This window comes from Acanthopagrus latus, chromosome 22 (genome assembly GCF_904848185.1).
Source record: "Acanthopagrus latus isolate v.2019 chromosome 22, fAcaLat1.1, whole genome shotgun sequence".
Classification (NCBI taxonomy): domain Eukaryota; kingdom Metazoa; phylum Chordata; class Actinopteri; order Spariformes; family Sparidae; genus Acanthopagrus; species Acanthopagrus latus.
Window position 1 is genome coordinate 3928962 of NC_051060.1, and position 14648 is coordinate 3943609.

The window sequence follows — 14648 nt, forward strand, 5'->3', positions numbered from 1 at the left end:
ACCTTTGATGGTGGACCAGAAGCAAGCACCTAGATACAAAATATGAAAGTGAGACAAGAAAAAAATGTTCTAAGCCTGATCTAAAATGTTTTCTTTCCTGTGTTTATGACTTAGGAACAGATAAAAGAATGACATTTTTGCCCCATTCTTTATGATTTTTGCTATCAGGACTTCCATCTTAACAGGATTCCAGTGTCCTTCAAAGGTAAACCATTTTCACACATTTCAATGTGTTTACAGGTCTTCGGGTGTATGACCATATACGTGAAAAATGAGTGTAAAGTCTTAAGTGGCTTCAGAGAATGCTGCGTATAATCAGATAAATTACCTCCAGTGATGTCACTCAGTGGCTACATTGCATTGTGGGCAATGCTGACACCAGGATTACATGACGAGCCAACTTTGGCCTGCAGGTCCTGCTCTAAACTACAGGTTCCCCAAAGTCTGAGCCATGTACAGACTGATGTTAATATGGAAACAAAGAATTTATCAACATTTTCATTATTTTAAAAAGTTTGGCTTTAACTTAGTGAGGGGTTAGTCTAATAGAATAAGTGACAACCACACAGAGTTATGACAAATATTTTAAGCTTTAATTGGTTGATTTTAAGAGGTTACATAGTAGTAAACATACTGGTTACACACGTGAAATTTCATGAAATCATCCACTCGAGCTGCATGTGCGTTTTACACCTCAACTTCATCCTTTCAGACTTTCTTAGAAAATAAAAATCGAACACCCTGCAGTTTGGGTCTCCACAGCGACGTGGAGAGCGAGCTCACACATTCTCATCCTCACCATCACCATCGGTAACACTGTCAGCACCCCTACGGTCTACCCAGCAGCACAACCTTCACCCGTCTTCACTCAGTCTGGAATACTTTAAATAGTCATTAGTCTGGGGTTAAGACCCCCTGCGTCAGGCCAACTGGTGAGAGTTCACATCTAGCACCACTGGAGTCCATCACGTGTTGCTCTCATGGCACCTGTAGAAATCCTCCCCAGATGTGGATGAGTTTTTTTGTTTTTTTTGTTTTGTTTTGTTTTGTTTTTTTTTGGTGGTGCTTTTAAGTTTTGTTATTATTTTAAGAACGTCAAACTCGGAAGGAACTGAAAGAGTACATTATTTCTTCCTCATTTTAAATCAAGTAACACAAGCAGACAGACTTCAAGTAGAGTATGGAGTATGCATATCTTACATCCCAGCCAGGTCATCGTGTCACGCCGAGCAGGGTTGGGGGATGGGGAATACATGTGAATGCCCATGAAAACACGAGATAGAACAAAGTCAAAATGATAACAAGGAGGTGCTACGATAACATAAGGAATCCAACTAAATGTAGAAAACGTTACATTAAAATCAAATGTTAGTTAACAGCATTTCAGTGTGAAAGAAAGAGAAAAATGAAGGACACAGAACATACATGTCTGCCTCCCCGATAGAAAATAGAATTAGTGCATCATTATTACATTTTAACCGCATGGAGCATGTAGCAACATACCACTGCATGAGAAAATCACTTGTAGTCTATTATTTTTTTTGTACTATAGTGCTGAAACAGACACCCACCACGCTGACATGAAGCTCCAAAATGTCTCATGAACACTTTATCAACGCTACATTTGTTGAGGCGAACAGGTCTAGCTAGCAGAGAATGTGCGTACCGGCAGAAGTGTTTATTGTGTACTGTCCACGAGTCCAAAACAGAGCCTCGGAGCTTCCAAAGCGACGTATCTAAACGGTTTTAGATATATGGCTTTGGTTCCAGAGAAGTGGGCAGGGAGGTGAACACTTCCTGTCCGGTTCATTGTTAAGTTTTGGACCTTTTGTCCAAAACAGTCCCCCCAAAAAAACCCCAAAACAAAACAAAACAAAAAAAAACAAAGCCATATATCAGAATATTAGATACGGTAAATTACTTCAGTATCGTAATTCTGAATTATTTTGACGTTAAATCCAGTATTTTTTTTTTTTTTTGATATATGGCTTTTTTGTTCCAGAGCAGCAGGCCAGCTCTGTCATCTAACACTGCCCCCTGCTGGTCTGGCACCGTGGTTACAGTTACAGGCAACCGGAAGGAGGGGTCGGAAGGAAAAAAAAACCAGATGGCTCAGAAAGAGCTGAGAAAAGGGGACATGTAACAAGCTCAGGCACATGACTTTTGGGTCAGTTCATACCTGGGAAATGTATCTATGAATGTGGTTTACAAGAAGCTTAAACCCCTTAAAATCCCAAGAATAATACCAGCGTTGTTTAGTGTGTAGCTTATTTACTCTTGTCTGTGCAGGGTTTTCCTTTCTTGCCACCATTTAGCATTAACCTCAGCCATGGTAAAATACAGTTTTTAGCATGGTGTTAAAGGCAGGCCTGGATGATTGGTACAAACCAACGAAAAACACTGGTATTATCCTTTAAAGGTGAAGGCATTGGCCAGATACGTTACAGAAAGTGCTTTTAATGTTGTTCCACTGAATTTTTTTTGAGGCTCTTGAGCCACATTTTTAAGGTCACAATGCTCGTGTAACACCACCATAAACAAGGCCGAACATACTCAAGAAAAGTGAAAAAAAAAAAAAGGAGTCCTTGCTGTGACACTCTCTCACTCGCGCCTCAGTTACACTGAGTGTTGACCCTGTAACATGACAGAGGATGGAGGTGTTTCGAAGGAGTAATAGTGTGTGCACACAAGACAACAGAAGATTGGAGGACAAAGAGTCATCGGGAATCTAGATCTACCTACAGGACCTAGCTTGAATCATGTGACAAAGTGACATGACGAGTCGGAGTGTGTCTGATCAACGGTCAACCCCAGTCCTAATTTATCTGATTCAGCCCTCCCGCTGAGACATTCCTGCCTGTTCCCGCGCTGGTTCTCATCCGTATGGACTCTCCCTCCTCCTTCCACTATAACAGATCAGGGAGGTGGCTGTAGACCGAGTCCAGCAGCGTTTGGCTGGCCTCCTGACTCTTGACCCCCGCGATCTCGAACAAGCGGTCCAGCTTGTCCTCTGCGGCCGGGATCTCCTCTATGACGTGCAGCTCCTCGGGGTTCAGGATGTGTAGCATGTCGTCGAAGATGGGCTGCAGGTCGCACGGGTCCAGACGCACCTGTCGGAGCACCGTGTCTTTCTTCTCTGGAGGGGAGACAGACGGGGGAAACAGACGTTATAACCATCTTCAGGGCATAGTATGTCATTTCTGCCAGTGGGGGTCTCTCACAACAGAACAACAGAAAAAGATGGAAGCAGCATGGGATCATGGGAGTACGCTTTACAGCCACCATCACGGATGAAAAGCTATCTGATGTGACTCAGGCAGCAATGTCCATGGATGAGGTAAAGCTCATGTTTTTTTAGTGTTTGAAGCAGGGTCAGGGTCAGGGTCCGCCACATACACACAAAGTAAAACTGTATAAGTTGTGTTGTTCTTTAAGGTCAGTTTAATTAGTTTGTTTAGGCAGAAAAATAATCAGCCGATGAAGAACTTTCTCCTCTCATTAACATTTCTTCAACAGAACTACAGAGTGCTCCTTTGACTATGATAATATTTCTATATTAACAATGGATCAAATGACTAGGTGTAATGTGAAAGGCCTTAACTTGTGGCGTTGAACCCACACAGAATCATCACCAGAATTGTACCATCCTTTAGCTCTAATTAAACATGTTTCCAGACACAAAGGCCAGCTGTTTTCATTTGGTATTGTTCCATCTTCCTTGTACTAATCTGCAAAGCTCCTAACTTAGCTGCTGAACATTGTAGGGCCTTTTAGCAGTTAAAAGCAACAGGAGTGGGTGAAAACCAAAACAGAGAATGCATATAGAGCCATACCCAGACTTTCTTCCACCAGAGCGTAAAAACTGTTCTAGTTTGCTGACAGCTGTAAGACGGTGGCTGATTACATTAAGACACCTTTTGGAAAAACTGAACTTTGAGCTTATTGCTTGTTAGCTTGCGTAGTCGAAGGACTTGTGAACCGGACCGTTTTCTTGTTTGCTAACTGACCATATCGAGTGTCTAAACTAAACCAACAAAAGGGCACAGTCAAGAAAACATAGGAAGACCTAGTGACTACACTTTTTATTTTTCTTTATTTTTAATTCATATTTCACCGGAAATGTCGTTGCAGGATAAAAACAGAAGCATGTATTTACATCAAAATAAATAAATAAACAAATCGATTAATTAATATCAATATGTTTACATAAATGCTAAATAAAATATAAAATATATTGGACATGGGTATTTTTTGTTGCACAGTCAAGTGAAGCAGCCCTGAGTTGGTGTATGTGGGTGTGTGAGGGAGGATGGAAGGATTTTATTTTGTGTTCAACCGTCTTATGGCTTGTGGGAAGAAGCTGTTATAGAACCTGGCTGATCTAGAACCGCAGATTTTGTTTAGAGGCACGGATGAGGATGGTGTGAGCATGTCTTTAGCCCACTCTGCTTGACTTTGAGGGACAAAATCGTTAAAGACGTGCTTTTCAAGGGAAAAAAATGGGACATTTTTGTGGCGGCTACACTACACTCAGGGAAAGAAAAAGGCCTAAATGACAAAAACAGAGACTGAAGGCTGCTAGAAGACACACAGGGTGTACAATTTTGCTTATTGTATTTTTATCCTAAAAACTGAGAGCTCATACCCCAGTCAGCTAAGAGATAAAGCATGCTGTTTGATTTAAAAGCACTACTCAGAATGACCACATGGGGGCAGTCAGCACCCAATGTCTGAACTGAGGGCCCTGTTGACGCATCATCTTCACTTGCTGTGTGAGACACATCAGTGAGTGTCTGAACAACTTGCTCGGAGTGTGAAGAATGTGAAACTGCTGACGATCAGTATCCACACAGGCCGCTGCCACCACACCGGAGTGGGTTTCTGGTCCTGGCTACCAAAAACGCCTCGTCAGATACACATTGGACATCAGGGAGTGAGTCTCCAGTGGAATTTTTGTACTTTAAAGTCACTTTAGGGAATTTTAAACTAATTCAAACGCTCTCTTTAATGCAAGTTTGACATGCTCATGAGTACAACAACAACACTGATCACAAAGCCATTATAGGTCACTCGATATGCTGACGGTTTCCGCACAGACACCTGTTCCGTTCATAGTAACAGGATATATTCAACAACGTGTCAAACGCACCGTTAAGAACTGCTGGGAAATGCGAGTGTCCCTGTCATACCGACACTCACACAGCAGAGAGGACACACAGTGGGCTTACTGTGTTCGTCCCCTGATACTCTCACGTGGCACAACAACTCTGTTTTTAGGAGACAAGTCTGAATCTCATCCTGAGCGTTAAACTCGCGTTAAACTCACATGTAGATTATGTTCGGTACGGCACACAGACTGGCCTGGCTGGGACACACACTGACACACTGTGCTCAATGATGCTACTGTGCTGTTATTGTACGGTTATGAGTCAGCTTCAGTTTTACCTCATTCCGCTAGGTGGGGGCACCTTCAACCAAAAACATGCACATTTGATGCTGACCCAGCACAATAAAATAATATATGAATTAAAAATGCTGAAATGAGTATCATCAACATAGACAGTTGGTAGAAGTGTCCCCAGTGTCTCTGTGGACCAGGTCGGAAAGCCTTCTTTACAAAGACAATGTGACCAACATGCACTAATGGCATCTATAACTAGATATAAATGATCTTCCTCTGAACTCTGCTTGCGTCAGCTGTCACAATATTATTCAAATGAACTATTTCAGCGTGGTGTGTTTATGCCGCACGTGTTTCAGCACACAGCAGAACTGGAGGTAGAAAAAGGGAAGTGAAGAACTCGGACATGTTGATGTTTTGTGTTACGACATAAAAACTTTGCAACCTCTGTACTGAGCGGTTCACGGTAAAGTGTGTAGTGCCGCGCAACAGGAAGCTCAGTGCTGGTGTTGCTGAAGTCATGAGGACCGCGGTGTAGTGATGTTTGCTTTTTACTGGCGGCGGTTTCATTTACAATGTGTTGTTTGTCTGTGAAGATCGTCTTGTTAAACAAATTGTGTGAGCATCATAAACTTGTGTTTGTCACTGTTCAGATGCCAAAATCCAATTCGAGAATCCCGTAACATTTCTGGAGGGGATGCTAACGTACAGGTTAGCCTAGGAACAATGCACCATCCTTGCTGCTCTCTGCTGGGGCCCTGAAACTTGAGTTTGTTAACGATTATTCACATCAATAAATAAAGCTGTACGTATTCAAACCTGGGGTCACGATTCGCTGTTGGTACAATGACGCTCACCTTTGGTAATGAAGGACCCGTTCCTGCTGAGGGCGGAGTCCTTGCTGGAGGTGGAGTCGCAGCGGAGCAGCGGCTCCGATTCGTCGGGGAAGAAGCCTTTGGTGCGGTCCACCGGCGACTGCTCCACGCCCACGCCGCTGGCCCCGCCCACACTGCCACCGCCCATGCTGCCGCCGCTGCTGCCGCTGTGACTGCCGCTGCCGACGCTGCTGGGAGACTCGAGCGGCTTGTGGATGGGACTGAGGCTTTGGCTTACATTCACCGAGGTCATCAGCTGGTTGATGTCAAACTGCAGATGGAAACGGAGAGATAAAGGATGAGGAGGGGGAGCGAGACGAGGAGGAAGACACGGGACCGACCGATGCTCGGGCACACAGGCTGGTGTCGCCCACGGAGCGCATGAGCTCCCACATCCAGAAAACGCTGAATTCACCATCTTTGTCCTGTATCTCTTCATCTCTCAACTCCTATGCCCCCCTTTGCTCAACAGCCAACAGATAATAAAGCTGATTCACGAGGGAGCAACAAATTGTAAAACATGGACACTTCTTACACATGTTCACCCCGGCAGCACAGAAGGTCCTAACAATCGGCGCGGGCTGAAGGTGAACGCTCAAGATTGTCGTCACAAATTCAACCACGTCGAGTCACGCTGTTTAGTAAGGGCGAGAAAACACTGTTATGTCACACTGTCCACGTGAACATTTTGTGCCAGATTTGAAGAAATACACGGGAGAGGCCCTCCTGGGATATCAAGTTCACAAGAGTGAGACGGACGACGGGTGAAAATACAGAGCCTATGGAGTAAGAAAGGCGAACCACGTGAGGAAACACACTGGAAAGACTAAATCCACACATATTACATGGGAGGTCAAACTGTATGTGAGGTTTGCATGGGCCTCTCCTCGTATTCTGTTCTTCCTGCTATTAACACCTGTAACTGTGCAGCCGCTCGGCATATTTCACTTCTCCCACTCCTTTGCATTCATCAGCTCCGATCCTTTCATCCCGGCGTCGTTTTTTTTTTTTTTGTTTTTCAACTTTGATTCTTTCTGTGAGTTTGCTTGACATCTTTTCACGCTCGCCTCCTTGCTTCCATTTCACTCATTTCTGCGCTCTTCCAACCTCCTCGTCGCTGTTTGTATCGCTCCCGTTTGTTGTCTCCTTCTCTGTTCCCTGTGACGGCTCTTTTTTTTTTTTGTTCATCTCCGTGTTCGCCTTTGTTCTCTCTCCCTCTCTTCTTTTCATCCTTTTTACATCCCCCCTTTTAAAGTTTCATCACTTTTTACTGTGTGCTAGTTTCCCAGTCTGTCGCTCTCTCTCTCTCTCTCTCTCTCTCCTCCCTCATTGTGAGCCCCCCTCCTCTCCTCTCCCCCCCACCTCCCCTCCCCTCTCTCTTTGGTGTGGTAATGAACCTGTGGTTTGAACCAGCAGTGACTGGTTTGCGGGGGTGAGATCATGGGAGTACATCTTGTTTTTCCCAGCGTGGACCCGGCTGGGCCCAGAGGTCGCAGCAGCACAGAGGTCACTTCATTCAGAGCAGAGACAACAAACAAAGGGACAAAAAAAAAGACAGAAAGATGCAACTGGGCCACAAACTTCTGATGAACACGCGGTGGAACCGATTCAATCCGCTATGATGGATTTCCAGCTCAATATCAACCCCGCTGAACGAGCTGCGAGGCGAGGCGAGGTGAGGGCGCGGCGCAGAAAAAAAGCACCACCGCTGCTCCCGTTCTCTCGCGTTTCCCTCCCTCTGCTCCGTAACGTCTGGGTCACTGGGGCTGCAGCGTGTGACACGACTTGCGTGATTCTGACAAAACAACCACGCTCTGTTTGACCCACAAAGGAGTGTGTACAAACACGCACGCGCAGAATCACCCAAGACACGCACCGTGACAGAGGCGCGCCGGCTTTCACACAGCCGCAGATGTAACTGGAACAGATAAAGATTTTTTTTTTTTTTTTTAAGAGCAGATGCAGAAAAGAAAACCAAATGGGGCCCATGAGGGAGCACAGATGCAGCAGCCTCAGGGGACGGCAAATCTGAGCATTCTGTAAAACACTAGATGATACGATCTGAAACTCGACTTAGACACAGATCTAAACATAATGGATTAAGTTTGTTGGTTCCCTGCCATTTTTGCCAATACAAATATTCATTTTTATTTAACTAATTCATCACATTTACCTTATTTGGTCTTTTTCCATACTTCTTTGTCTAGACCAGCAAGTGAGTGATTCCATCAACATCTGCCGAATGCTGTGTGAGTAGGGGCCAGGAGGAGCAGGGGCCCCTGGCGCCTCTCAGAGCCGATGATTTTAAGCTTTACTCACGCTAAGTCTCATTCACCAACTTCCCCTGTCAAATGTAAACGTTGCTGATTTCTCTGATTTGAACAATATGGCAACGCAACTCATCAAAATATATATTTTTTTAAAAAAGGTCTAGTTGTTTCAGACATTTTGATGCAGTAATCTTATCAATAATCAATCTGGCCAGTATTACTCCAGTTTCCAGTCTCCTGACTACTAGACGCGGCATCAAGTCAACCCTGTAACAGAGCTGGATCGGGTGCTGAAGGGCCCGCCTTCGTTTGGAGCAACCGTCATCATCATCATCTACTTCATCATCAGCATCCAAAAATAGCAACAAGACGGAATCACTGTTAAATATGTAGCCTACAATTAGTGCTTAATTATGGTTCTCCAAAAAGAAAGTCTCAGCTCTGCGAACAGCTTAATGGTAAAAGCCTGTTGGAGTCTGCTTGGGTTTTTTCCTTTTTTCTCAAGAGCACTGGACGACGGTAGAGTGAGTCATGCACTATCCATGGTATATTCACTTTGAAGTGAAGCCTTCCAGTGTCAAACACACTTCTGTGCACTTTAAAGCGTCAGCTAGCCGTAATTACAGAACATTTACCTGTTGGTATCTGTTCATGCAGGCAGTTGTGGTTTTATGTGTGAGGGGTTCAGATTTTCTTTTATGGAGCTCACAGGACTGGAAAAATAACACCGTCGACAGTTTGCACTGCGTGTACCTTTGTTAAAACAGCATGTCCCTGCCTTATCCAAAGCAGAGGGGCAATGTTTCTGTGAAGCCAAGTCGTCCTTTCTGTCAGTTCCGTCACATCTGTTGTATTAGGGTGAGGGGAGAAAAGACGGATGTCGACGCTGCAAGAGTTTTGCAGTTTAGATCAAACATGTTTTTGACAAGGCTGTTATTACGCCGACGCTGTTGTTATTTCCATATAACATTACCAGCCCACTGCTATTCCGAAAAAGCTCAGTCCCCTCTGCCCACCCAGGTAGAGCACAGAGTAAGTCTGCCACTCTGTCTGAGAGCCGCTCACACCACGCCGAGTCTGATTTCCTCATGTTGGCAGCCTCGGACCGCTTCGAGCTGAGCTACTGAGGACGGAGCCGGAGCACAGGGGTCACTGCGAGGGAGAACAGCACTGCTGTTCCAGAAAGCTTCCAGCCTCTGTGTGTGTGTGTGTGTGTGTGTGTGTGTGTGTGTGAGAGAGAGAGAGAGAGAGAGAGAGAGAGAGAGAGAGAGAGAGAGAGAGAGAGAGAGAGAGAGAGAGAAGGATCAGGACGAGTTGCTGACGACTCCTGTCAGCACAACAGGGACAGGGATTCAGGCACACACACACACACACACACACACACACACACACACACACGAAGACACACATGCACAGGGCACACAGTCCGGCACTCATGTACACACACTTACCATGTACACACACTTACGCACTGTGCCAGCTAGCTTCACTGGCAGAGTTGGCAGATTGCTGCAGTATGAAGGGTGCAGGGGACAGGACAGGCAGGCACGCTGGGGATATTTTTGATTAATTAGGTCCAAAACGTTACAGTGAAGAATCTCACCCAGCTGTAATTACTCTCGAAACAGATGAGCTTTTAACTAAGATACAGCGGAGACAGAAAAAGTGTAGAGCGAGGCTTCGACCCCACACTGTCAGATAGATTGTAGTCCATCTCTGTCCCCAAAGGTGCAATCTACACCGATGTACCTCTGAGAGATAAATACTGGACCAGGGCCTAAAAGGTGCATATATCTTCCCTTATGAATCTTTGAAAGTGTTAAGAATGTATGAAAAAAAGAAAAAAAGAATGTAATTGACAAAACTCTGGTGGTGCTACCCCGGCGACGAGCTGTTGCACCCCTAAACGTACAAATGTAGCACGTTATTTCTGACAGTGCACCCGTCTATGATGCCATGCTACAGTACGTTCAGCCTTTACCACTAATTCATCTGTGACATTTAAAGCAGATCCTCAATGGATAAGCCTGCTCCCAGACTTCATTAAAGCCTTGTTAATGTCAAACACACCCACAAATATTTGCAGATAATCTCACCGAATTAGCTTTAAAAGAACAAATGCCGTTTCTGGGAATTTTTTTGTCCTTTTCCCCAGAAAGCACTGGATGTGGTTTCATTTTATGATCTTATAGGCCTCGTTACAGAAGGACTGAAAGGCATCTAATGGGACCTCGGTCATTAGCACCCAATTAGGGTAGAAATTGCATTTGATTGCGCATCATTGTGGCGGGAAGGGAGGGTGCATTTGGAAAGTATAGAGGAGAAAGAGGAAGGAGGAGGACAAACAGAGAGTAGGTGAGGGACTACGTCCGTGCGTTTGTCTTTTGCTTTGTGTGCCTCCTGTGAATAATCCAATCACTGAAAACCAGACTCCATCTCCAAAGAAAAACTCAAATGTATTATTGTATAATGCACATAAAAAAAAAAAGGTTGATTCCTGGGCTGCTCATGTTGCAGACTGAATTGTAATTCAATAGGTGTCCTTAAAAGCAATTATGTTTTGATAAAAGAGCTGTGTGTTCCTTTCTTTTTGGGCTTTTGGTTTTGTATTTCTCCTGATGAGGGCGGCTGTGCTTTAATGATTAGTGTTTGATATCGAACACTCATTCAGTTTTTCAGGATTGTTTTTATCTTGAGTATATCCGTTTTGATGATAAAGATACATTTTAAAAAAAAGCAATAATTACTAAAATATCTGATTTACATTTTCCATCTCCACTCAGGACTTGAGCAGTGTGCTTCTCCAAACAAATCATTTACATTTACCTTTGTCCTGACTCATCACCTCTTATATTTCCAGCTATGCTAGCAGCATTGATCTTAGCTATGCCAGTGTTGGTCAGTCAGTAAGTGTATTGAATCTTGACAAATCACTATTGGATGCATTATTTTGAAATTTGGCACAGACATTCATGATCCCCAGAGGATGAATCTTACTGACCTTGTGTCTTTCATCAGACATTTCATCATCAACATCAGCTACCATGTTTGGTCCAAAATTCGGTACAGCCATTTTTTGTCCCAAGAGGATGATTTATACTGACTTGGGTTAGTCATCTGTCTTTTCATTCAGCGGCACAAGAAAGAGAATATTCTCATTCATTCAGTGAAATATCTCAACATCAGCTATTCGGATTGGTCCAAAATCTGTCACAGACGGTGATGTTCCCCAGAGGATGAACTGTAATAACTTGGGTTCATCATAGTGAAATGAGTAAACTATCAGAGTACTCTGACATCTTTGCTTCCAGATGGACTAAGCTTAAGTTTAAGACCTGCAGTTCAGCCTCATGTCCTCTCTTGGTGATATTGTTGGTGCGTCACAAAGCGGAATAACTGCTTTTTAGCCACGCTGTTTCCTGCCCAGATCTCAAGAATTCACAAAAATAAGACCCAAGTTGCAATAAAGTGGAATCATTTGTCAGTCCAGCACAGCATAAAAGTTCTCCTATCACAAAGATCGCACAACCAGCCTCCTAAGTGCGTCAGCTGCACATCAACACATACTCATAACTCACGGGCTGACTGTCTCAAGTTGTTGGTCATCGGCCATCTTCAAATTTTAATTAGCTGGGCACATCTTGTTCGAAAACAGAATGAAAATACTCGTTCAGAGCCAGAATTCTCAGCACTTGGCCAAGTAATTGTTGAGTCACTGGACTGGATCAACAATCCCATCAACAGACTGCAGCAGTGTGTTTTTTTGTGTCTTTGTGCTTTAGACTAAAAGGATTCTACTTTGTGCCTTAGCCACTCGCATCTTTCTACTTGTATCTGCCCCTTTCAAAGGATACCAAACTTTTACAACCTCTGTAGACTATTACCCACAGGTAATCAATTAATCAACACTGCTATCATAAGTCAAGAGGCCTTTGTTAACCCAGAGTACACCAGCTTTGGACAACCGCCCAGTAAATGCATAAACCTTTATTAGATTTTGACTCCAAGATCAACAGTCATGTTCAATATTCTCAAGCCTGGCTGCTTTCTTGTTTGTCTGTTTTTTTTTTCTTTGCCCTTTTGAGTTGTTCCTTGACTTTTAAAGGACTTTCAGAAACTGACTCGACTTTGCGTTTACGGAAAAGACAGGGCAGCAAAAATTCACCATCTTTCCCCTTCACTGAATCCTTCTGCAGTCTCTGAAATAATGCATCCATTAGGCACACACAGGAGACTTATCGAAACGAAACAGCACGGCTGCTCTGTAATCAGTTATTTGTACATACTGACGACTGGGCCAGAAAAGAAGCGGGCACAGCGGTAACTCTATTAAAAATTCATTTAAAGCATGAATAAAACATGCGTGTTTAACCTTACTGAGGTTTAGTATGATGTCAGCAGTCATGTTAAGATTCGCCAACTTCCTGTCAATTTTTCAGGATACATTTTGCTGCCTTGTCAGTGCACATTAGGCCAGATCTTTGACTTCCTGTCACACACACACCACATATGTTAGCACTGCAATTAGTAGTGGGTAATCAGTTGTATATCCTCCATCTGGATATGGACCAGAACCATTGTGGTGATTACACCCAGTCAAGGGCATATATCTGACTGCTTTGCCTCATACTTCGCAGTGAGGAGGAACAGGAACGAGAGTGAAGAGAATCGCATCTGCCACTCTGCTGTCTAGTTTCAACTCTCACGCAGCGGCAGAGATAAAAATAGATGCATCCATCAGACAGCTGACACTCTGTTGTTCCCATGGGAATACCATCAATACAGTGAGAATGTTTTTGTTTTTTTTTAGTTTTTTTTTAGACGTCAGTGTCATACATTACTGTAATGTAACTGCAGCACTGACATCAGCGAGTCACACTGAGCTGGTGTGAAATGAGGGAGAACCTGACCTTTACCTATGTCAACACCGCATGGCTCTCTTTGTCTCTCTCTTTGTTGAAGGCAATAGCTGTGGTCGCCTTTCACCATCTTGAAGTTTCCCTCCACACTCTTTATCGTGTTCCAGGTGCTTTTGATAGTTCTACATTGTTCACCTGCTGCACTTGTCAGAACATAAAACATAAAATGCACGATGAAAGGCAAACGAACATGATTGATTGTAAGGCTGAGGCGATACGGCCAACAGTGTTATCACGATATGTTTTTTTATATTGATCGATGTCAATAATTATCAAGCTATATATTTAACAATAATAATAATGTTGAATTTACAGTTTTAAGAGTTTTAATTAGGTTAATTATGGTTTATAAAATACATGTATCTATTGTCAGAATGAGTAGATGAAAAACATTCAACAGAACCAACCAACCAAATCTGTTACGCCTGTAGTCTGTCCATTCCGGGAGATGGATACCTTCTCTGTGGTTCTTCCTGAGTCTATGGACACAGAGTGTCATACACTGTGGGTATTATACAGCCCCCTGAGGCATCGTTATTTTTAATGACTTGACTATGTCAGACCAAAGCAGAGAGATGTGATGTGGATTTACCATTAGAATCAATTACCCTGGACTGGTCCTAAATTGATACCAGCTCCCAATTGGGCAGAAGTATAATAGTGATCATCTCCTACACACTCTGCACTGTTGCCAGGACCGTTATTTTTTTTCTTTAAAAAAAGTTTTAAATGAACTTTTTTTTCCATTTGTGAAGCCTTTCGTTAAAGGAGCACTCTGTAGTTTTGTTGAAGAAATGGTCATGAGAAGAGAAAGAGCTTCATTGGCTGATTTTCTTCTAAACAAACTAAATAAACAAACTCTCTTTGTTTTCATGACTGAACAAACCTGGATAAACAAACTGAGCAAGGTCTGAGACAAGGTTTTACTTTGTTTACATGTGGCGGACCCAGCCACCTTTCTTCAAACAGTGTTCTGGGGCCTTATTTTCTTCTGAGAACAGCTTGTTTGCTCTCTTAAGAAATTTTTTTTTGTATTATTACCTCATTCATATTGTAATATCAAAACCCTTCACTAAAACTACAGTGTTCCTTTAACAATGTTGTATGTGTTCATTGGCATAGTGATTGTGGTGACATTCTGAGGACCGTATTGAAATGCTCTGAAGGTCAAGCTCAGGGCTCC

The 14648-nt window shown here is 43.4% G+C and overlaps 1 protein-coding gene across 1 annotated transcript in view; it reads right to left on the reverse strand.

The window, feature by feature from the left end:
* Nucleotides 1-571: 571 nt before the first annotated feature.
* Nucleotides 572-14648, reverse strand: part of tnfrsf21 (tumor necrosis factor receptor superfamily, member 21) — a 49646-nt gene continuing 35569 nt past the window's right edge. The window contains exons 5-6 of the mRNA XM_037087470.1: nucleotides 6259-6547; nucleotides 572-3136 (exon numbers count right to left, since the gene is read on the reverse strand). Coding sequence (XP_036943365.1) covers nucleotides 2907-3136; nucleotides 6259-6547 — 519 coding nt within the window. The 3' untranslated portion in view covers nucleotides 572-2906. The remainder of the gene's footprint in view (nucleotides 3137-6258; nucleotides 6548-14648) is intronic.